We start from the raw sequence: 25,052 nt of genomic DNA, 5'->3' as shown, positions 1-25,052 counted from the left end.
GGTGCATAGTTTCCTCCTTCCTGGGCTGGGAGGACGTGTGACTAATAAACTGCTGTCAGTCTCCCGTGTCAAGTGCCATGAGTCTGGCCATCCCTTAACCCTAGGGTGGGAATCATTCCCTCACCAATGGAGAGAAGAGGAGGTGAATAAGCTATATGGAGTGTTCTAAGAAGAGAGGAAATATTGATAGGAAAGTTTAATCTAGAAGCAATGAGCATATATTCAAGTGTTTTTTAATGGGGTCTCGATGTGCTCAGTTTTACATGCTAAAATAATGCAGCAGAGTAGAAGATGAATTGCAGGGATAGACTGGAGTTAGAAGGTGAAAAGCTTGTTTCAATAATCCAGATGAGAAATGATGAAGCTTGCTCTAGCCTTTGGAAAAATGAAAGAGACAAGAGATTCAAAATTCCGTAAGTGGTAGGAGTTGGAATTTACTGGGATTTGAGGGAGGTGAGGATGCAACAATAGCTCCCAGGTTTCTAACTTGAGCAGTAGTTATGTGATGATTCCACCAATCCTTACAGAGAAGGTGGGAAAAGAAATTGACTTGAAGGAGAAGATTGTAACTGAAATCAAGGGAGATGAGGCACTTTGGAAGAGAGGGACTGGTACAAACTCTTTCTAATGCTGAAGAGAGGCGAGTAAATCAAACATGGACTAAACAAGCATTGTTTGGATTTGTCAGTCAGTGGATCCTCATTGGATATCTTTGACAGAGCAGTCCCAGATCAGATTTAGGCCAATGGGCCTGAGAAATTTGAAGGGAGGTGAAGAAGTTTAGCCAATGAGTGAAGACCACTACAGGGCACCATGCTGAAAAGAGAAGGGTTGAAATCAAGCATGACATCATTTTTGTTGTTGTTTGAAAATGAAAGTTTGAACCTATTGAATCCATTCAATTGAATAGGTTCTCACTGAACCTATTAGTGGAATGAACACTATGTTTTAGTTGACAAAGAGATTAGTTGACAAAAATACACAACAAACTGAAGAATGATGGGCTAGGATGCTTGAGGAGAGATCCAAACCCAGATCTAGAAGGCTAGTTATGTTGTGGGTAAGTGGCATGCTGTGTGTTCTGCTTAAACTCTGCGTGAGACTGGAATATGGAGTTATCAGAAAGTTGAAGAGAATTCTCCTTGGGAAAAAAAAAAAGAGATGTCCTGCAACTTAAAAGACTTGAGAATGGTAAAGTGCTGAATTTTAACAGTCATTGTGAAACGTGCAGAAGGCTGAGGGGACCAGAAAAAAAGTATCAGCTGTGTTGTTAAACAATGCATTTGATGAGATCCAAACTGGGTCATTCCCCTTAGTGGCCGGGTATCAAAAAGAAAAGAAAACTTGAATTAATCAGGAGTAGCAAATTATAGGCAAGTGTAGAGGAAAGTCAGTAGATTCAAGCAGTTGAACATATTAATTAAGAGGGGAGTTGAAGTGTTGACTCATGGAGTTCACCCTGATAGGACAAACATTTGGGGGTACTGAGAGGTTAAAGTACAGGGCATAAAGGGAGGGGTCTAAAAGGAAAATTAAATTATGTGACTCTCAAGCCTCAGAACAAAGTCCAGGGTGTGGTCATGGGAGTAAGCTATTGAAGTGAAAAAGAAAAAGCAGTCTAAAGTTTCTGTGTGTTTACATATCTTGGGGTGGAAAATTGAAGAGGATGAGTCAAGGTTTCCTTGAACTCTCATCTGATAAATCCAAAGTCACTGAAAGTCAAAACAACCATAGAACATCATATATTCTAAAAAGCTTTATAATTTAAGCAAAATAAAATCATTTGTCCACTTTCAGTTGTAGTTGAAACACTTTCAGTTGTAGAATTTGAAGCATTTGATGAAATTATGTAATAGAGAATATGGTAGATAGATCATTGGGTTAGACCAAGTTTTGAATCTTAGTATAATTTACTCGCTGTTTTATCCCTCTAAGCTTTATTTTTCTTATCTACAGAATGACAGAAATCATAGTACACACCTCATGAACTTGCTGTGATCATTGATATGGTATTAGCATATTGCTTAGCACATAGTAGCCTTCTGAATTAATTCTACCTCATATTATAACACAATCCATTATTTCTGCTGTTTGCAAATATGTTATTCATTTCCTACAATATAGTTCACAATACTGTATTAGTTCTCTATGGCTGCTGTAACAAATTACCACAAATTTAGTGACTTAATACCACACAAGTTTGTTCTCTTACAGTTCTGAGCTCAGAGGTTCAAAATCAGTCTCTCTCGGCTGAAGTCAAGGTGTTATCAGGGCTGATTTCTGAAGGCTGTAGAAAAAAAAAAATGTTTCCTTGCCTTTGGTAGTTTCTAGAGACCACCTGACTCTTTGGCCTGTGGTCCCTTCCACTGTCTTCAAAGCCATCTGTGTAGTGTCCCCACCTTCTGTCACTGTTTCTATCATCACATTGCCCTCTCGAACTCGTCTCCCTCTTATAAGGGCCCTTCTGATGACCTTGGGCCCACCTGGATAATCCCGGGTAAGGGGTAATCTCCTCTTCTAAAGATTCTTATTTAATCAATTTTGCAAAATTACTTTTGCTATGAAAGTTACCGTATTCACAGGTTCCAGGAATTAGGATTTTGGCCTCTTTTGAAGGGAGGTGTGCAGGTTATTATTCAGCCGACCCCAGGCAGGTACTTCAGAGATCAAAGTGAAGGAGACAGGAATATCGGCTGATTTAAGATGAATCATGTGTTAAATTCTAGAGTCTTTTATTTTCTTTCTTAATCTCATCACTAACAAACACATGAATTTCTAAACAAATGAATAAACAAGTAATTGCCTGATGGATGTGAGAATTGTCCTCCTTCCCCATATCCCCCTCTTTTAACAACTTGACTCTCTAATTTTTCACAAGACAAAGTATCATTCACTACTGACTGTGTTCTGTGTTCCCTGTGAAGCAGTGCCTGGACCTTGGCTCTTTCCTTTCCTTGTAGACAAAGCAGCCTGTAGCTTCTTATCACCGTGATTACCCAAATTCACTGCTGTCTTTCCTCCACACCCTCTTCTGTTTCCAATATATTTGCACATTTATAGCATTAATGAAATCAAGCATACTAGGACACTGAAAGGAAAGGAGATGAGTATTGAAACCCACGTTGCAAGTATCAACAGGCAAAAATTAAGAGAACATTTCATCAATTTAAGGCAGAAATAAATGTGACCATTCTGCATTTTCAATTTATTTTTTAATGTTGATTCTTGGCCCATGAAAGTACCAGTTACAGTTTATGCAGAACAGTAATCATCAGCTTCTCATAACAGAAACTCAAGGTTCATGTATTGTTACATACTTTCTTTTTTCTTTTTGCATACAAGTAGAAGCAGCAAGATCTCCCATTTCATTGCGGGGTTTCAGATTCCACAGTGTCTTTTACGTTTTATCTATTCCTAAATTCTAACTCTTCTTGATTTTATCTTGTTGAGATGTTACAAACTTTTCTGCCTCAATTTACTCTATATTTATGCCCAAATTCCAAAGCCCATTTTTATTGCCTTTGTCTCTCTAAGGTTTTTTTTGTTTTGTTTTGTTTTTGTTTTTTTTTTAGTTTCATTTTATTTTTCATTGACGCATAATAATTGTACATATTTCTGGGGTACAATGTGACGTTTCAACACATGTATACATTGTGTGATGATCAAAGGATAATTAGCCAATCCATTACCTCAAAACTTTACTATTTCTTTGTGATGAGAATATTCAAAATTCTCTCCTCTAGCTATTTTGAAATATGCATTATTGTTAACTGTACGCACCTTACTGCAAAATAGAATACCAGAACTAATTCTTCCTAGCTATTGTAACTTCATACCCTTTAACTAACGTCTTGCTATGCTCCCCTTCTTAAGATTCTGACTGAAGGGAAGGATGCTAAACTTTCCACGAATGTGCCTCGCCTAATTCGTGCTGAAGGGAAACTGAAACCTAAGTGCTTCTGAGAGGAGAAAGGAAACCGAAACTCCTGCAGGCATAAAAGAGCGGCTGCGGTGGCTCAGAGCACCCAGTCCTAGGCCAGGTGTGGGGTAACCTGGAGCTTCCACCTGGGCTCTGCGCTAGGTGTCTGTTTCACTCCTTCCCCGCGGGGCGCGCAGCTCACGGGTCTTTGGACACCACCGGTCCTGAGTCCGCGGTGAGGAGTTGGGGATGTCCCTTGGGAAGAGCCTGGGGCGAAGCTGTCTTGTGGGAGTTCTAGGTGTTCTTTAACGGACCGCACAGGGAGGTGGCACAGGTGGCTCCGGGCGCCGGAAGCCTGGGAGTCTCCTGGGCTCGCAGGGCGGTGGCGCACGGGCCCCCTGCTGGCCCTGGGAGGCCGGGCGTGGGGAGGGGCGGAGGAAACGACAATCTTGATGAACGCTGCAAAGGCCTGAAGTCTGAGAGAGAGAACAGTGCTTAGGCATTTAAGGAGTCCCCTTCAAAGGTGGGAGCTGGGTAATGGAGGTTGAGGAGAAATTAAGGGACATCATATCCGAGCACAGCCAGTAAAACCTGTACATCGACAGCAGCAAGTGGCGTCCACCTTCAATCCCTGCTCCAGACTTGTAGAATCAGAATCTGTATTTATTAATAAGATCCTCCAGGTAAATTCTGTGCACCCTTACATTTCAGTGGCTTAAGACAATAGAAATTTATTTCTTACTCCAGTAACAGAATAATTTATTCCTGGTCAAAGGGCAGGTATAGTGGCTTAAAACCTTACAAGTTTATTATTTTACAATTGCTATGGATCAGAAGCCCAGGCATGGGTAAACTGAGTTCTCTGTTCAGCATCTGATCGAGCTGAAATCAAGGTATTTGTCAGAGCGGTGGTCTCGTGGGACGCCATGGGTGCTCATTCGGGTTGTTGAAAGAATTCAGTTTCTTGCAGCTAAAGGACTGAGGTTATCTGCTTTCTTGCTGGCTGTTGGCTGGGGATTCCCATGTCTTTAGATTTCACCCTGAGATCTTAGCTACAGTGGCCTTCTCACAACAAGGTAGCTTACACCTTTAAGAAGGTATAAGCCTTCTTTGGGGGAATCTCCCGAGTCTACTATGATGAAGTCTTACATAATGTAACCGAATCATTAAAGAGACTATGCCATTAAATTCACAGGTCCTGCCCACACTCAAAGGGAGAGGGTTATACTGGGTACTGGAAGCCATTTTTAGCCCACCAGCTCTTCCCCAGGCAGGGTTTCAGGAGCTTGATGCCTTTCATCAAGTAACTCCACCATTCTGTTCCAATACAGAATACGCGATTTCCTTTCCCTTCCCTTGCCCCCATTTTTTTCCTCTTTACCTCCCCTTTCCACCTTTCCTCTTCCCTCCTTTTTTCTCTTTTCCATTTTTCTTCCTCCTTTTCTTCTTCCTTCTTAAGATTGTTTGAATCAGAATATGGTTAAGACACTACTGTGATTGGATGATAAGCCTTATAAGGTTCTTGCAATTTCTTCATCCCCTTTTAATTTATTCATTTGTAAAATGTGTGGTCTTAGATTGCTTGTTTGTTTTTGTATGTGTGTGTCCTGTTGGGTGTATGTGTGTGTGTCCTAATCCCCGTGGTGTCATTTAACATATTTTGTTGGCCTCTAAACTTCTTGTAAATTAATCATTACTACTAGCGTTTTGATCAGATTCAGGTTTTTTGTTTTTCGGTTTTTTTTTTTTGAGATGGAGTCTTGCTCTGTTGCCCAGGCTGGAATGCAGTGGCTTGATCTCAGTTCACTGCAGCATCTGCCTCCGCCTCCCAGGTTCAAGCGATTCTTCTGCCTCAGCCTCCCAAGTAGCTGGGATTACAGGTGCCTGTCACCACGCCCAGCTAATTTCTGTAGTTTTAGTAGAGATGAGGTTTCACCATGTTGGCCAGTCTGGTCTTGAACTCCTGACCTCAGGTGATCTGCCCTCCTTGGCCTCCCAAGTTTTGTTTTGTTTTGTTTTGTTTTGGCTGAGGGAACTACAGTACTTCAGTGACGGTGCAGACACTTGCCTCTATTTTTGTTGTGCTATCATTTAAAAATACTAAGATCTGTTAATTCATTAGGAGTTGTAGAATGGTGATATTCTGTCATTCCTTCTGTGTTTATTAGCTGCATTATTTCTAGAAATGAATTGCTCTTGTATCTACTCTTTGGTACTGCGATGGTGCAGTACTTAGAAGAAAAGCAGGATAATTTCTTGATTCCATAAACCATTGTTTTTTTCATATATTGTCTTCAGATGCTATTGCTGGACTTCCTGCTGTGAAAGATGAAGAATTTAGCATTCATATTTATTTTTCTTTCATTCATCCCTTTGTGAACTGCCAAATTGGTTAATTATATTATTATTTTCCTACTGTCAAGGCTTATCATATTTTACAGCAGTTTGTGGATTTGATTCTTGTGATTTGTTTTTATGTTGAGTCAACAGTAACAAAGAAGTAAACAGCAGTGACAAAATTATGAGTATGTACACATTACTCAGTGTAGAAGCAATCTGGGAATTGCTATGCTAAGACATGGAGTTCCATATTATTAAAATTACTGTTTGAAATAGACTTTTGTAAATCTGAAGTACCATGGGTTCTCTTGTTTTTCTTTATAGCTTCCCCTAACTTTTCTAAATCATGCAAAGTTTCATTGTTTTTTGATTGTCTTCATTCTTGATGAGTTTTCCCCAATTTTCTGTATTATCTCTTTAAATAAAATTATCATTTAAGATATATAGTTGGCATTGTGGAAGACAGTGTGGTGATTCCTAAAGGATCTAGAACCAGAAATACCATTCGACCCAGCAATCCCATTACTGGGTATATACCCAAAGGATTATAAATCATTCTACTATGAAGACACATGCACACATATGTTGATTATAGCACTATTTACAATAGCAAAGACTTGGAACCAACCCAAATGCCTGTTAATGATAGGCTGGATAAAGAAAATGTGGCATATATACCCCATGGGACACTGTGCAGTCATAAAAAAGAATGAGTTCATGTCCTTTGCAGGGACATGGATAAAGCTGGAAGCCATAATTCTCAGCAAACTGATACAGGAACAGAAAACCAAACACCACATGTTATCAGTCATAAGTGGGAGTGGAACAATGAGAACACATGGACACAGGGAGGGGAACATCACACACTGGGGCCTGTAGGAGGGTTGGGGGCAAAGGGAGGGAGAGAATTAGGACAAATGCCTAATGCATGCCAGGCTTAAAACGTAGATGACGGGTTGATAGGTGCAGCTAACCACCATGGCACATGTATATCTGTGTAACAAACCTGCATGTTCTGCATATGTATTTCAGAACTTAACATTTAAAAAGGATATATGGTTGGTGAAATTTATGACTTCTTAAAAGTCTAATTACATCTTTTTGCCTTCTCCATGAATCAAATCACTATTTAGATGCAGAATTCTAGGTTCAAATTATTTTCCCTTTAGAAATTTGAAAATGCTTTATTTTATCAAAACATCCAGGAATGTTGCTTATTTTAATTAGTTCTGTGTGCCACATATTATTTTAATCAATTCATATCCATGGGTTCATACATTTAATTAGCTTGAAAACACAATCAGAGGTGAGTAATATTATTGTTCCAGTCTTATAGATAAGTAAATTGAGACTCAGAGATGCTAAATACCTGTCTAAGCATATAGAACTATAGTATATTTCAGAACCAAGATTAAAATGCAAGTAGTCAGCCAACAGTGTTTGTGCCTTAAACCAGTTCTCATATGGCCTGACTTCCATTTCTTTGTACCTTTTCTGTCTTTCTCTTTATTCTTGGAGCTCTGCAATTTTGACAACCTGTGCCTAGATGTGGTTTTCTCTTTTGTCATTATTTCTACTCAGTAGTTGGAGAAACATTTCAATCTAAACACATTATGTTGTTATTTAGTTCTGGCCTAATATTATTATATTAGTGTAAGTATATATCTTTGATTATTTTTATCCCCACTCATTTTGGAATCTTAGTTATCTCTTACTAGAATTACCAGTAGGGGGAGGAGGAGCTTACTGACTGACTTCTGTATATTTTAGTATTTTTAGAATTTTTTCATCTCTTTGTCTTTTACTTTTATCCTTTACAAAATTTCCTGGACTTTAACCCTCCAGATCACTGACTTAAAATTCCAGCATGCTCATTTTATTGTTCTACACATGACTTTCTTCTTTGTAAAATTATGTTTTAAATGTGTATGAACACTTGCATGCTTTCTCTTTCTCTCTCTAGCAGCCTGTTATTATTTTATGAGAAATATTTTTAATTCTTTGAAAGTAGTAATTAGAAAACTTTGAAGGTCTTTTCTGTCTTTGCATCGTGCCTATTCATCTGGTTTCTTATTTTTGCTTTTTTTGGTGCCTCAAAAAAAAGGCACATACCTTATTGGTACTAATGTGTGTGTGTGTGTGTGTGTGTGTGTGTGAGTATTCAATAATCAGTTACTACAGGTGGCTGGATCTCTAGCATGTCTCTCCCTGAAATAACAGAGAAGTGGGGATAATGACTGTGAATTCTGTTTAAGTGTTAAGGTCTGCATGTGTTGGGGCAGAGTTAATAGGGAGCTAGAGGGTATATAAGAGGAACGCCTAGGGTGTGTAAGCCTACTTTAGTATAGGGTATGTAAGAGGAAAGCCTATTAGGCTTTACACACCCTGTCTTACATACCCTGTCCTGTGTCATGTAGAGCAGCCTGTAGGATCTCAGACTTCCCATAGGCAGGCTATAGAATCCCTTGATTGTCAAATTAAGGAGGGATTGCACATTAAGGCAGTTTTATTTTGTCCCCATAGTTATTGTTGAAAAGTTTTACAGGGTTTAACAGGCACCCACGTCTCAGTCATAGTTATATTTCATTATAAAAACTGTATTATTCCTTTTAATCTATGTATATTATTTCTTAAAACAATTTCTAAGTTGTCAGGACATAAATAGTTATTAATTTGTTTGTATCTAACTACTTAATAAATGAAATGGTTAGATATTGATTTTGTCCTAGGAGTGGCATAAAAAAATTCCTGAGACTCTAGGAGCATCGTGACCATCTGGCAACCTGTAAATTAACTTATTTCATCTTGTAAAATCTGACGCTATACTTTCTGAAGTTTTCTGTAATATACTTGGGGTTAATTCTCTCTTGCCTGTTCAATTCTCACTGACCCATTTTTTTCCATTTGAGCTTGGTACAATTTGGAGAGTTGAAGAAAGATAGTATGGCCAACGCACAATTAGTGAGGTTGAGGATTGCATGAAATGGGTGACAGAGAGTTTTTATGAAGATACCTAATCTCCTTACCTGGGCACAAGACCAGTGTCTGGTTCTTACCTCCTTCTCCAATATCATCTCCAATGAGCCACCCTGCCCTGTGCCATGTAGAACAACCCATAGGATCTCAAACTTGTCATGTAGTTTCACAACTTTATGCATTAAACTGATGCTGATTTTGCTACCTGGAAAGTAAATCTCTGTATCTCTCACTTTCCCCAACATTCTTTCATAAGTCTTCATCATCTTTTCAACCTGCTGTCGAAACCTCAGAACACAGGACCCTGATCCCTTCATTCTGATTTAGGAACTCTCAATTCTCTAATGGCTTCCTGTGCCATTTCTGCTAGAACACAGCAAATTAGATGTAAGTGTGACTTAGTTGTCTTTAAACCTACCCCAGATTGTACAAGGAGAGAATCATGCTTCATGCATATTTGCATATGTTTCAGCAAGTACAATGTTTGGTAAAGTGTAGATACTGTATAATCTTTGAAATAAGACAGCAACTGGGTGAGTGAGAAACCATACTTATGCTCGTGTCTCCATTATGTGTCCCTAAACATCTCAGCCCATAGTAATTCCATTTTTCTTTAAACTTATTTGTCATTACAGTCATATACTTCTTCGCATTGTTATTGTAATATTTAATATCAGCATGTGCATCACCATTATATGTTCCTTAATACCATGGAATAGGAATCTCTCTCTCTCTCTGTCATCTATCTATATCTATCTATCTATCTATCTATCTATCTATCTATCTATCTATCTCTATGTATCTATGTATGTATCATCTATCTATATCTATCTGTATCTATCTATCTATATATCATCTATCTCTATGTATCTATGTATCTATCATCTATCTCTATATATCTATGTATCTATCATCTATCTATATCTATCTATCATCTATCTCTATCTATGTATCTATCATCTATCTCTATGTATCTATGTATCTATCATCTATCTATCATCTATCTCTATGTATCTATGTATCTATCATCTATCTCTATGTATCTATCATCTATCTATATCTATCTATATCAAACTATCTACTATCTATCCATAAATCATGTATGTATCTACCTATCTATCTGTTTCACAGCCCTAACATATTGAATGGCAAATGTCTCAGTATTTAGTTTCCATGACAGAATGCTCAAGTGCATTTTCATCTACCTCTTTAGTATTTTCTTCTCTATTATCTTTGCAGATTCTTCCTCCTCTCTTGATATATTAAGTATTAGTATCTTCGAATGTGGATTTTTAGTACTCTTCTCCCATGATGCTGTCTCTCCCTGGCCAAGCAAGCTCATCTACACCAATGGCCTCATTTACCATTAATACTCAGATTACTTACCTCTGCAAATCTAGTCCAGACTTTGTATTTGTCCTCTAGACTTGTGTATTTTACTACTTACATACTTACATACCATGGCTTATGGGAAATCTTGAAAGCAAGTCAAATTCAGGTGGTTCACAAATGTAGCCATAATCTTTTCCTGACATGTAGCCTTGTTCTAAAATTCCCAGCCCAGGGAATGGCCTAGTCATCCATCCTGTTACTTGAGCTAGAATCTTGTGTCATTCTTGACAGCCCCCTTTCCTCTCTTCTCCATCCACATCCAATCCAATTCCAAATTATGTCAAACTCATCTCCTAAATGTCCTTCAAGTAGATCTACATCTCTCCAGCTTCATTATCTCAGCTACCATCAAACTATATTACATCAAATTATCGTCATTAGTCTCCTGCACAGTAACTTTCTCTCTGCTCTACTAAGAAACTTACTCCCATCCTATTATTTTCTATATTGTAGCTGGACTAATCTTTTCAGAATGCAAAGCCAATCACAATACCACCTGCTTAAAATCCATCAATGGCTAATTTTTGATTCTAGGATGAAAAGAAAATTCTATAACATGACTTCAATAGGCTCTGCCCACCTATTTCTCTAGTCCTCTCTAGTCTTTTACTGGATGGTCTCCACTCCAGCCCTACTGACTTCTTTCTGGAATCAGTGTCACCCACAACCCTTCATGCCCCTGAGCTTTTACACATGGTATTCTGATATTTCCTTTGCCAGAAATGCTACTTTTTCTCTTTTTGCCTAATTAATTATTGTTTATTTCTTAGAACTCAGCTCAGGCATTATTTCTTTAGGGAAACTTCCTCTGACCTCTTGACTTTGTCCTTTTTGCAATGTTCCATTGTTTCTGTGATTATCTGATTAATAATTATCTTTAAGCTCTGTGAGAGCTGTCAGCAATGTTGATTTGTTCATTCTTGTATTCCTTGTGTCTAATAATTTGCTTTACATCTAGTAGTTATTCAATACATATTTGTTGAATAAAGACTCATTATCTTTTCTTTTTTGCAGGACTGCCATTTTCATTAAGAACTACCACTTAGAGGTACCAAAGTAAAGGATATTTGCTAACTTTAATACTTGCCAGTTCAGGTTGGAGTCACAGGCAGCAGCAAGAATGGGTAATTTTCCACTTAAAATATTTATAGATTATAAAACAATGTTACTCTGTAAACTACATAGATCTAATGGAATTAAAATAACCACATTACTGTTTTACTTTCTTGAACAATAACTAAATGACAGCGCCTGTAAAAAGGACCAATTGAAAAATAACCCATTCTCTTTCTCTTTTTTTTTTAATTTAGAAAGAAATGTTCTTACAACATTTTCACAGCAAATGTCCCAGTTAATTTTGAATGAAATGCCAAAAGCTGAGTGAGTATTATTACAGTAATAAAGATGAGAAATCATATATCATGTTCCCTGTATGTCTATTTGGCCTTATACTGATGTACAGACAGTTGGCCATTGAACAATGTAGGGGTTAAGGGCACTGAACAACTATAGCAGTTGAGAATACATGTTTAACTTTTAAAAAATTATTGTTAATTAATTTATTTTTATATATATTTTTCTAAATTCATGCCAGACAGATAATGAGATAACTTTGTAACAAGGGTTGAGTAGGGCACATCCAACACATACACATAAAAACCCAATCATCACATTTATGAACTGCAAAAGGATCATGTTTGACTTTTTACTGCTCCAAAACTTAACTGTAATAGCTTTCTCTCTGCTCTACCAACAAGTTTGCACCCACCCTATCTATTGTCTATCTTGTAGCTGGACTAGTCTTTTCAAAATGCAAAGCCCATCAAAATGCCACCTGCTTAAAATTCATCAATGGCTGATACTTGATTCTAGGATGAAGAGAAAATTCTAAAACATGCCTTCAAAGGCTCTGCCTGCCCTCTTATTTCTCTGGTCTTAGTATAGAAAGTTAAGAACATCATAAGGAGGCAAAAATGTATTTATTAAGTGGGAGTGGATCGTAACAATAGTGACATCTTCAATGGTGCCATCCCCCCAGACGTTCACAACATTCTGTCTGTCAGGCTTCTCTTTCATAGCATTGACAATTCTTTCCATAGATTACTGTGTGTAATGAGCCTTGAAGCTTCTTATGACACTCTGATCTGAAGGCTGAATTAAAGACATTTTGTTTGGGGGCGAGTAGACCACTTCAGCATCTTTGGTGTTGAACTCATGGAGTTCTGGGTGGCCAAGGACATTGTGCAATATCAAAAGAACTTTGAATAGCAGTCCCTCGCTGGCAAGGTACTTCCTGATTTCAGGGACAAAGTATCAATTTAACTAATTTGGAAAACGTGTCCTGTTGTCCAGGACTTTTTGTTGTACAACTGAAAGACTGGCAGCTGGTGTTTATCTTTTCCCTTCAGGTCTCAGGAGTTGGCAACTTTACAGATAAAGACAGGCCTGAAGATAAAACCAACTGCCTTTGCACAATACAGTAGAGTTAGCTTATTCCTTCCTGCCCTCAATCCTGGTGCTCGCTTTTCGTTTGTACTAATAAATATTCTTTGTGACTTTGATTTTTTTTGTTCCAGAATAATTTCATTTGCATTAAAAAAACCTATTCAAGCAAATATCCTTTCCCCTCAGTGATTTCCTTCTGTCTCTTAGTTGGCTAAAACTGCTTCTCTTGTTATCTTGACATTTTTCAAGCTACACTTCTTTCTAAAATTATCAAACCATACTGTGCTGCTATTAGATTTTCCAGCTTTAGATATTTCGTCTTCCTTTTGCTTTGTCCTATAGTTACTTTGCTTTTTCTTGAATCATATTAGAGTCTATAAATATGCCTTTTTAGACAATCCCACACCCACATAAAAGCTCTATTTTCAATGTGAGATAAAAAGGTCTTTCACAAAAAAATGCAAGATTTTTATGACTGCTGCAACAATGCCTTCACTAATTTCTTACAACATTTTTTTTTACAATGGTCCTTACATTAGGTTTATTTATCTGGAAGTGGTGGTCAACTATAACTGCAAGCATCAATCTATGACACACATCAGGCAATTCAGCTTTTTCTTGTAATGTCATAACTTGCTCTGCTTTTTGGGAACACTTCTGGCATCACTAGTGGCACTTCATATGAATTCCATGGTTTTATGATATTGCAATAAACATGATGAAAAATACGCAAGAACCTTGAGAGATCACTTTTTACTGTGTTTGGAGAGAAGTTTACTGAAGAAGAACTGCTGACTCACCACAATACAACAAGAAGTGGCTACAAAGTTATTACAGTAGTACAGTATATACTAGAGTTAATTTTATGCAGTTATGATTTAATAGTGCAGCTTAACATTTATTTACATTTCTCTCAGCTCTGACAGGTGCCATGTATAGTCTATAAGTGTGTGCATAAATTTAGATAATTTTTAACTTTTACAATAGATCTGTGTATATTTTATGTCAGTAAATGCTAAAATAGACTACATATACTTTATGCATTCGTGACATAGCTAACTTAAATTTTTTTTTGTATTTGTAGGCTACATGGCTTGAGAGTTTTTTCAAATAGTAACAAATTTTCACAAATTTTTCTAATATATTTAATATGTAGTATATATGTATCAGTGTATATATATATCAGTATTTATATCAGTGTGTATCTATGTATTATATATCTATATATAATATATATCTGTATATAGTATAGAGTATTATATATAACAGTATATAGAACTATGTACACTACTATATATATGTATATATGATTGTTCAACACAGCACTTTCAGAGCTGTATGATAGTGAATGGAAACAGTTTCCTCTTGCTTCATTTGTCAATAGCCATCAGTGAATCCACTTGTAAGGGGCTGAGTTTGATTAAGCAGAAAATATATATAATTTAGGTTTATATGCAGGGTACAAGTACTAGATTCATGGTCCAATCAGGCTGTGCCATATGGCTTTGGATAATTTGCTCTCTCTGAGCCTAAGATGTGGATAATCCTGCCTTCTTCCTGTGAAGGATAGTTGTGAATGTAGATATATTTGAAAAGCCTTAGTGTAGACACTGCCATGAGACAACTCAGCAAATTTAGCTGTTGATGATAATGATAATGAGCTAATAAGAACGCTGCCTTTTTGGAACATGATTTAATGTGTCTGTGATTTTTGTTTTAACTGTTTTTCATTTTAGATATTCCAGTTTATTCAATGATTTTGTTGAATCTGAATTTTTTTTGATTGATGGGGATTCATTACTTATCACATGTATCTGTGAGATATCATTTAAGCCTGGGCAGAACCTTCATTTCTTCTATCTGGTTGAACGCTATCTTGTGGATCTTATTAGCAAAGGAGGACAATTCACCATAGTTTTCTTCGAGGTAACATGACAGTTGAGTTCTTTTTTATAATATGAGAACTAAAACTAAAATTTCCTAAATTATTTTATATATTTTTTCTTATTACAAAGTAAATTATATCTATAGAAGTTCAGAAAATTGAAAGAAAAGAAGAGAAAACATGACCCACAATCTCAGTATTCAGAAATCACCACATTTGAGATTACATTTTATTTGAATGAAGAGAACTTTATTGTAAGGACACGGGATCATGAGAGAGGATGAGAAAGCTCCTCAATAGTGGCCCAGTTGAACTCTGGATTCTAGTTCTCCTGCTCTGAGAACAACTTCTGTTTTGAAAACTCAGCAGGCAATTTACAGGAGCCCAGAGGAAAATATATCTGAGTCTAGGGACAGTCATTAATAATGCTTTGTTGGCCAGGCACAGTGGTGCATGCCTGTAATCCCAGCACTTTGGGAGGCTGAGGTGGGAGGATTACTTGAGCCCAGAAGTTCGACACTACAGTGAGCCATGATCACACCACTGCACTCCAGCCTGGGTGACAGAGTGAGACCCAGTCTCTAACAATAATAATCAATGTTTTATTATGGTTTGTTTTAGGTATTTCCAAAATAAGACTATTTTTGGTTTGCTCTTTTATTATGAATATAATTAATATAGTTTTTAACAATTTCAAATAAAGATATGTATAACCACTACCACCCTTCCTAATCCTATATCTAAAGGTAAAGAGCTTTGGTATGGGTCTTTTCAGTCATTTTGCAGTCTCAATTGTTACATTTCTGAACATGGCTGAATGCTCGCCAGCCATGTTTTGAATAAAGAGCTAGTTTTCCAATCTAATGTTTACAATCTAGTTGGCTGCCCTAATTTTGTTATGCCGAGACAATCTCTATTGCTTAAGGAGGATTGCAGTAACCTGGAGCAATCCTCTAGAACGCAGTGGTTCACCTCAGCTTCCTGATACAGATGATTTATATCTACCACTTGCTTTCTATTCTTTTTCTTTCTAAATGAAATTAGAGAGGAAAAGAATTAGAAAGCGGGAAGGGTAAGTGTGATGAGCTCCGAGTATTAAGTGCCTGCTTAAAGGAGACACATGCATTTAAATCCAAGCTGCGATTTTTTTCGGTAAATATCTGTAAGATGGTAGTCAGAGTTTAAGGGTCTATTCCCCGACCATCAGACAGAACAAAACTGTTGGATTTTATTCCTTCCATGCCTTTAATGATGTATTAGCCAACTAAACGATTAAATGATAATTTTGAAATAAAATGTACTTCACCTCCTCCTCCACAGGATGCCGAGTATGCCTATTTCAACTTCCCTGAACTTCTTTCTTTGAGAACTGCTTTAATTCTTCATCTTCAGAAGAATACCACCATTGATGTTCGAACAACATTTTCGAGATGCTTATCAGAAGAGTGGGGAAGTTTCTTGGAGGAGAGTTACCCATATTTCCTGATAGTTGCAGATGAAGGCCTGAACGATCTACAAACACACCTTTTCAACTTTTTAATCATTCATTCTTGGGCAAGGAAGGTCAATGTTGTACTTTCCTCAGGGCAAGAATCTGATGTTCTTCGCCTTTATGCGTACCTTCTTCCAAGCATGTACAGACAACAGATTTTTTTCCAGAAGGTAATTCATATCCAAAAGACAATTTCTTCTAGAAATTTTCAAAATGTTCTAAGTTACTTGACTCAGTTTTTTCTCCTGCTCCTCTAGAAAATTATCAGAGGTTTAACAGATAGGTATAACAATTAATAATATTAAGTAAATAATAATAATACGAATACAGTCATTTATCAAACACTTATTGTTATAAAATTGTGCTTGGTATTTCTCATGAATAATTTTTATTTAACCTTAAAATCAATCTTATAAGGTAGGTGTGAGTATTGTCTGTGTTTTACAGATGATGAAATAGATACTAGAATAAGTAATCTGCTCACCAAACACACCAAATGAATAGTAGAACATGGATTTGAAAAGACACAATCTGACTCAAGCCCCTATGTCCTTAACCACTGCATAATATATTGACCTCAAGGTAATGAAGGCCAGAAATGCATGGAATTAGGCCAAAATTATGCCCCTGTTGCTGAGACATATTGACAAATGCTATTAATATGGTAGCCTTTAATAAGAAAACAATGGAGATGGTCAATAAAGAAGGAAAATAACTGAAATAAGCTTATTTCTTATTATTAAGTAATCAATAGGAGAATTTTCAAAGTTCTTAGAGTTCGAATTCCATGATGTTATTATTTTGATACATTAGTATATTTGACAATTACTGTATTGAAATTTTGGGAGTAAATATGCATACAGATGTATTTATAAATTACTATATTTATATATAAAATAATAAATAATAGCTACAATAATATATAATAGAAATAATTATAATAAATTTATTTACATAATAAATTATAAAAATAATACAGTAACAGTACATTAATAAAATTAGTACATTAAATAATACAGTTATTTATAAATTACTAAATTTATTTATAAAGTTATAAATACATCTAGTTTCTGCTTATTTTTCACTACTGATGGTGAATTGTGAATACGAAGGCCATTCTTTAATTCATCAAAATCATTTTTCAGACAATTAACATTTGTCACTGTTTGAGAATTGTGTCATACTCCTCATGTATTTGGAAACATTCACATGGTTGCCATAAAATAAGATAGTTTGTATTGCTTTAGTTAGTACAGTCATGCATCACATGGATACATTCCAAGAAATGCATCATTAGATGATTTCACTGTTGTGTAAACATCATTAGTGTACAGACACAAACCTCGATGGTATAGCCTATGACACCTTAGGTTATCTGATATAGCCTACTCTTCCTAGGCTAAACTTGTATAGCATGTTACTGTATTGAATACTCTAGGTAATTGTAACACAATGATAATTATTTGTGTATCTAAGCATATCTAAACATAGAAAAGGCACATTCAAAAATGGTATAAAAGATTAAAAATGATACACTTGTATAGGGTACTTACCATGAATGGAGCTTGCAGGACCAGAAGTTGCCCTGGGTGAGTCAGTGAGTGAGTGGTGAGTGAATGTGTAGGCTTAGGACATTACTGTACACCACTGTGGATTTTATTAATATATACAGTATTCACTTTGGCTACATTAAATTTATTTTAAAAATACTTTTTAATTTAGTACATTAACATTAGCTTACTGTAATTTTTTATTTTGTGAATTTTAATTTTTTAAAATTTTTTGACAGCTGTACAAACACATTATACAACTGTACAAAAATATTTTCCTTCTTTATTTTTCTTGAGATAGAATCTACTCTGTCACTCAGGCTGGAGTGCAGTGATATGATCACAGCTCACTGCAGCTTCCACGTCTCAGGCTCAAGTGATCCTGCTGCCTCAGCCTAGAGAGTAGCTAGGATTACAGGTGCACACCACCATGCCTAGCTAATTTTTGTATTTTTTGTAGAGACAAGGTTTTGCCATGTTGCCCAGGCTGGTCTGAAGCTCTGGGGCTCAACCAATTCGTCTACGTCAGCCTCCCAATATGCTGAGATTACAAGTGTGAACCACTGTGCCTGGACTTCCTTTCTTTATATCATTATTCTATCAGCTTTTTTTCTATTAAAATATATACTTTTTACTTTTTAAGCTTTTTTCTTAGAAGAAAAAAAGATGCAAACACACACATTAGCCTAGGCCTACACAGGGTCAGGATCATCAACAGCAACTGTCTTCTACCTCCAGATCTTGTCCCACTGGAAAGTCTTCAGGGGCATAGCACACATGGAGCTGTCATCTTCTATGATAACATGCCTTCTTCTGGAATACCTCCTTAAGGGCCTCCTGAGGCTGTTTGGCAGCTGTTTTTGAAATATAAGTGAAAAGAGTATACTCTAAAATAATAATAAAAAAATTAGTATAGTACAGTAAATGATAAATCAGTAGCAGTCATTTTTGTTATTATCAAGTATTATATACTGTATATAATTGTATATGCTGTACTTTTTTTGTTATTTTTTTTTGGAGACAGAGCCTTGCTCTGTCGCGGAGGCTGGAGTGCTGTGGCACGATCTTGGCTCACCACAACCTCTACCTCCTGAGTTCAAGCAATTCTCCTGCCTCAGCCTCCCAAGTAGCTGAGACTACAGGCACGCACCACCATGCTGGGCCAATTTTTGTATTTTTAGTAGAGATGAGGTTTCACTATGTTGGCCAGGCTGATCTCGAATTCCTGACCTCATGATCCACCCGCCTTGGCCTTCCAAAGTGCTGGGATTACAGACGTGAGCCACCGCACCCAGCCTATGCTGTACTTTTATATGCCTGTCAGCACACTAAGTGTGTTTACACCAGCTTCATGAACACTTGAGTAGTGCATTGCGCTGTGGCGTTATGATGGCTATGACATCACTAGGCAGTAGAAATTTTTCAGCTCCATTATAATCTTATGGGATCACCGACATATAAGTGGTCTATGGCTGAAGGAAGTGTTGTTATGTGGCTCATGACTATTATTAAACTATTTTCAACTCTGGTTGCCTACTCTGAGCAGGAATAGCCCTGGGATTCATTTTTATATTGGGAGGAAGTACTGTTATTAATTATCTCATTTTACTCTGTTAGAGCAATTTCTAAATCTGAGTTTTAAGAGTACCTACACATATCCTGTCTAATCTTTCCTTAAGAATAATTTTTTTTTTTTTTTTTTTTTTTGAGACAGAGTCTCTCTCTGTCACTCAGGCTGGAGTGCAGTGGTGCGATCTCAGCTCACTGCAAGCTCTGTCTTCCGGGTTCACACCATTCTCCTGCCTCAGCCTCCTGAGTAGCTGGGACTACAGGCCCCCGCCACCACACCCAGCTAATATTTCACATTTTTAGTAGAGATGGAGTTTCACCGTGTTAGCCAGGGTGGTCTCAATCTCCTGAGCTCGTGATCCGCCCGCCTCGGCCTCCCAAAGTGCTGGGATTACAGGCATGAGCCACTGCGCCTGGCCGAATAAATTTTTTAATGAAGAATTTAATTTTTGTTAAAGTAATCTATTTCTAATTTGTTGAATATTCACCTTAAAGAAGTTATGTTATTAGTCAATTTGAGGATTATTTGAAATATGATTAAAAATACAATGTATATTGAAAATGGCTGCTACTGGGTGATAGGTACGTGAAAGGGGGTTATACTGTCTTTTATTCATGTGTATGTTTGAAATTTGTTAAAATATATGGCATTAAATGGGGATGATGGTGTTTTGGAGGGTGCTGGAAGTGTTCTAAAATTAGATTGTGATATTGGTTCCAAAGTTGATAAATTTACTAACAGCTATTGAATTGTAACAAAATGAATGAATTTTATGTTACGTTAATTATACTTTTATGAAGCTGTTAAAAAACAAAATATACTATATTCCTAGGCAAAAATTAACTTTCAAAGACACAATAGTGATGTTCAATGGGGTTTAAACTTACAATTACATTGGCATATTTTTTCCTTAGAAATATATTGTAACATAATTATATCTAAAATATGTACTTTTCTATAGTTGGAAAATAACTACTTATTTTATTTATAACAATTTTTCTGATTTTTCTTTATTTTACAGAATAAACGGAACTTTAAAGATGCTTACGTAACCCTGCTTAACCAGTTGAAAAGATTTAAGCTTTCAGCATTAGCACCTCTTTTTGGAAGTTTAAAATGGAATAATATTATGGAAGAGGTAACAAAACGTTTTAAAAAGCTTTGTATTTGAACTAAGTTTTTAGTTATAGAAAGGTTGCAAAAATCGTACAGAGTTCTCATATACTTCTCATCCAGCTTCTCCTAATGTTAACATCTTAATGTTAACATCTTAAATATGGGACATTTATAAAAACCATGAAATTAACATTGTGTTAATCCTGTTCACTAAATTTTAGAACTTATTCCAATTCCACTGACTTTTCCACTGGCATCCTTTTGCTATTTCAGGATCAGTCCAGGATACCACATCCATTCAGTTGTCAGTCACACTTTTGAGTGTCCTCCAGTCTGTAATAGTTTCTCAGTATTTTCTTGTCTTTCATGACCTTGAAGGTTTTGAAGACTACCAATCAGTTATTTTCTGAATGTCCTTCAGTTTGGACTTCTTTGATGTTTTCTCCTGATTGGAATGAGGTTATACATCTTCAGCTAGAATGTCACTGAATTAATCTTGGGTCTTCAGTGCATCCTAAGAATATGTCTGAGCATTGGTTAAGTTGGTGCCTGACAGTTTTCTCTACTGTGAGGTTACTATCTTCCCTTTGTAGTTAATAAATCTTTAAGGACATGCTTTGTGACTATGCAGACCCTGTTTCTTCTGAAACTTTAGTTGATTCACTTTAATGTCCATAGCAGATCTTGTCTGCAACAATGATTATTGATGATTTTGCCAAATGGTGATTTTTTATTTCACTCTTTCCTTGGAATTCCACTGTAAGGGACAGCTGTCCTAGTGCTGCCATTTATTTGTTTATGTCAGTATGGATAAATATATTTATTTTATATTACAGGTTAGAATCCAACATTGTAATTGTTTTGGAGCTCAACATGTTCCAGGTTTGAACATTAGAAGCACCTTTAGGTTGGCGCCTGTGTTCTTTTACAAGCTTTCATCTTTCTGTACTTTCTAACTTTCTGAAATCACAAGATGGTTGGGTCTCATCTTGTATTTTCCCTGCCCCACCCCTGATATTAACTACTTTGCCAAGGAAGAAGGCATTTAGAAGTTCAGATCTGAAAACTTTGTTGGTGAATTGCTACTGGAGTGTCATTGCTACTAGGACTTTTCAGCAAATGGAACTAGGATTCAAATCCATAATGGTTTATTTTACCCCTCCTCTTTCTTTATTTTTAATTTCTTTCTTCAATCAGGAGAAATCCAGCTTTCATTATCTACAATATATTCACTTATTTGTTCAGTTCTAATACACACATGAAGTTATTTTATTTTATTGATTTTGATTTTTATAGATTCAGGGAATACATGTGCAGGTTTGTTACATGAATATCTTGCATAATGTTGAAGTGTGGTTTTCTAGTGTACCCATCACCCAGTGTTGTACTCAGCAGGTAACTCTTCAGCCGTCACTCCCCTCTGACCCACCCCTTTTTGGAGCCCCCATGTCTATTATTTCCCTCTGTGTAGTAATTTTGTAACTGCTAACCATACCCTGTGAGAAAAAGTCAATGATATTATAATGTTTATGTGTAGTTCTCTTTTAACTGTAGCCATAGAATATGTTAATACACTGTTTCCGAAGTTATTCAGGTTAGTGACTTTTTCATCTACCTCCTTTGGTGTGGTTATGTTATCCTTTCTTATTTAATACAGTTACATTCATTGGTTAGTGTTTGTATTTCATCTTGGGTCCCTCCCACCTATTTCCTGGTTGTTTTTAATTATGTTCATTTTGAAAGGTATGTGAAAGGTATAGGAAACATTACCACCACCACCACACACACACACACACACACACACACACACATATTCTGGTGTTAAACACATAGATCATAGCAAATATATATATATATATATATATTTTTTTTTTTTTTTTTTTTTGAGACGAAGTCTCGCTTTGTCCCCCAGGCTAGAGCACAGTGGCGTGATCTCAGCTCATTGCAACATCCACCTCCCAGGTTCAAGCAATTCTTCTGCCTCAGCTGCCCACATAGCTGGGACTACAGGTGCCCGCCACCATGCCCGGCCTGTTTTTGTATTTTTAGTAGAGATGGGGTTTCACCTTGTTGGCCAGGCTGGTCTTGAACTAATGACCTCGTGATCTGCCCACCTCGGCCTCCCAAAGTGCGTGAGCCACCGCGCCCAGCCATAGCTTCTATTTTCTTAGTGTTTTTATCATAAATGCATGAATGTTTATTAAAAGTATGGATATAATTGTATGATTCTTCCTCCTCAGTTTTATTAGTATTGTATAGGGTATTAATGATTTTCCCAGTATTGAAGCCTCTCTGTATTACTGGAATAAATCCAACTTAGTCATGGTGTATTGCTTCTTAATATGGTGTTGGATTCTGTTTACTAATATTTTGTTTAGAATTTTTGCATCAGTATGCATGAATGATATTTCTGTAATTTTGTTTCTTTGAATTGCCTTTATCTGGTTAGATGTCAGTGTGATATGTTCTTCATAAAAAAGATTAGAATGTCTTCTCTTCTTTTTCAATATTGTGAAATAGTGTATAGATCATTGGGATTATCTAGTCTTTGAAGATCTGATAGAAATCATCTGTGAAGCTATATGGTCCTGGTGCTTTTTTGTGAGGTAGTTTATTAATTTCCTGTATTTCTTCCATGGCAATTGACTTCTTTGGGCTTGTTAACTCTAATGGGGTCACATTTAGTAATTTATTCTTCTGTGAAAATTATTGATTTCACTTAAGTTTTCAGGTGTATTTGCATTGAACTTTGTGAAGTAGGCTTTTGTGATTTATCTTCTGTTTCAATAATTACTTTCCCTATTAATTTTTATTTTGTGTATTTGTGAGTTCTCTTGTTTTTTTTCTGATCAAGTTAGCTAGTGGTTTGTCTGTTTTTAAGTTATTTAAAACCAAGAATTTTGATTTATTAATGAGATCTATTGATTTTTTAGTTTATTATGTGCCTGCTTTCATCTTTTACTTTTTTTGGTTTTTATGTTGCTGTTTCTTTTTAGATTTTTTGGGGGGCTGGGAACTTACTCATTTTAAAAATTCGTTTATTTTTATTGTTAAACATATTTAGTGAAATAAACTTTCCTCTGAATCACTGCTTTAAATATATCCCATAGATTATGCTGTAAATTGTTTTTATCATTAAAAAAAAAAATTCTGTAATTTCAGTTTGTATTTCCTTTCACCCAAGTTTGACTGAATAGAAATGTTTATAAGTTCCAGATTAAAGCATGTTTGTAATTTTTTTTTCTTTCTTTTTTTTTTTTTGAGACAGTCTCGCTCTGTCACCAGGACAGAGTGCAGTGGCACAATCTCGGTTCACTGCAGCCTCCGCCTCCTAGGTTCAAGTGATTCTCCTGCCTCAGCCTCCCGAGTAGCTGGGACTACAGGCTCGTATCACCACGCCCAGCTAATTTTTGTATTTTTAGTAGAGACAGGATTTCACCAAGTTGGCCAGGATGGTCTCGATCTCTTGACCTCATGATGTGCCTGCCTTGGCCTCCCAAAGTGCTGGGATTACAGGCATGAGCCACCGCACCCGGCTACATTCATAATTTTTAAAATTTCTTGTTTTTCCCACTGCCTTTATTGTATTAGGAAGATGTTAACATATAATTAATTCTTATGGATGTGCTGGGGACATTTAAGACAAATGAAGATTCCCTATCACCACAATGTAGTTTGATTTATAAGGTTTACTCTGTTCATTATGGTGGTTTAAGTCTTTTATCCCTTAACTTAATTTTTTTTGTCCAACTGTCTCTCTTGTGTATTAAAATTTGTTATTATAGGTGAGTTTCTCTATAGAGTTTATCTTTTGTCATTTTTATTTCACAAAGTTGGTTGCCATGCTATATGTTGGATAATTTTTCATAAGGGATATCTTTTCATTATAGATTATGGCTTTTAGAATAAGACTGCTTTTCTTTTTCACATGTAATGCTTTTGAGTTTGAATTCTACTCAGCCCAATATAAAGATACTAACCTCTGCTCTCTTTTCGTTTCCATTTACCTGGTAGAATTATGTCCATTCCTTTGTTTTTAGTCTTTCTGAATCACTTTGTTTTAGTTGTGTGTCTTGTATATGGAATGCAGTCCAAGTTGAAATTATTTTTTTCTTTTATAGGTAAGTCTTACATGTACTGATATGACTGATACGTTTGGTCTTGATTCTATAATATGTTATAGGCATTTATATTCCAGTGTGTTTGTTAAGTTTCTTTAATTATGAGATGTGTATTCTTTGTTATTTCATTTAAACAATTTTAAACTTTGGTCTGTTTTACATGTTTCGTTATGGTAATTCCCTTTGGGCTGTACCATTTTTATAAAAAGAATAATCTCAATTCTCTGTTTCCTTATTTTACCTTTC

At 36.2% G+C, this 25,052-nt stretch overlaps 1 protein-coding gene and 1 non-coding gene across 2 annotated transcripts in view; one reads left to right on the top strand and one right to left on the bottom strand.

Annotated features, from left to right (window-relative positions):
• Nucleotides 1-3,971: 3,971 nt before the first annotated feature.
• DDX60 (DExD/H-box helicase 60) overlaps nucleotides 3,972-25,052 on the top strand; it is a 103,576-nt gene continuing 82,495 nt past the window's right edge. Inside the window, exons 1-6 of the mRNA XM_025385416.1 lie at nucleotides 3,972-4,154; nucleotides 11,642-11,751; nucleotides 11,938-12,007; nucleotides 14,809-14,998; nucleotides 16,278-16,619; nucleotides 20,591-20,707. Coding sequence (XP_025241201.1) covers nucleotides 11,748-11,751; nucleotides 11,938-12,007; nucleotides 14,809-14,998; nucleotides 16,278-16,619; nucleotides 20,591-20,707 — 723 coding nt within the window. The 5' untranslated portion in view covers nucleotides 3,972-4,154; nucleotides 11,642-11,747. The remainder of the gene's footprint in view (nucleotides 4,155-11,641; nucleotides 11,752-11,937; nucleotides 12,008-14,808; nucleotides 14,999-16,277; nucleotides 16,620-20,590; nucleotides 20,708-25,052) is intronic.
• On the bottom strand, nucleotides 12,216-12,319 carry LOC112625650. The gene has a single exon (XR_003119730.1). It is a non-coding gene; the product is annotated as a small nucleolar RNA U13 (small nucleolar RNA).

The sequence above is a fragment of the Theropithecus gelada genome, chromosome 5, assembly GCF_003255815.1.
Source record: "Theropithecus gelada isolate Dixy chromosome 5, Tgel_1.0, whole genome shotgun sequence".
Classification (NCBI taxonomy): Eukaryota; Metazoa; Chordata; class Mammalia; order Primates; family Cercopithecidae; genus Theropithecus; species Theropithecus gelada.
This window is presented reverse-complemented; position numbering and strand designations above follow the sequence as displayed.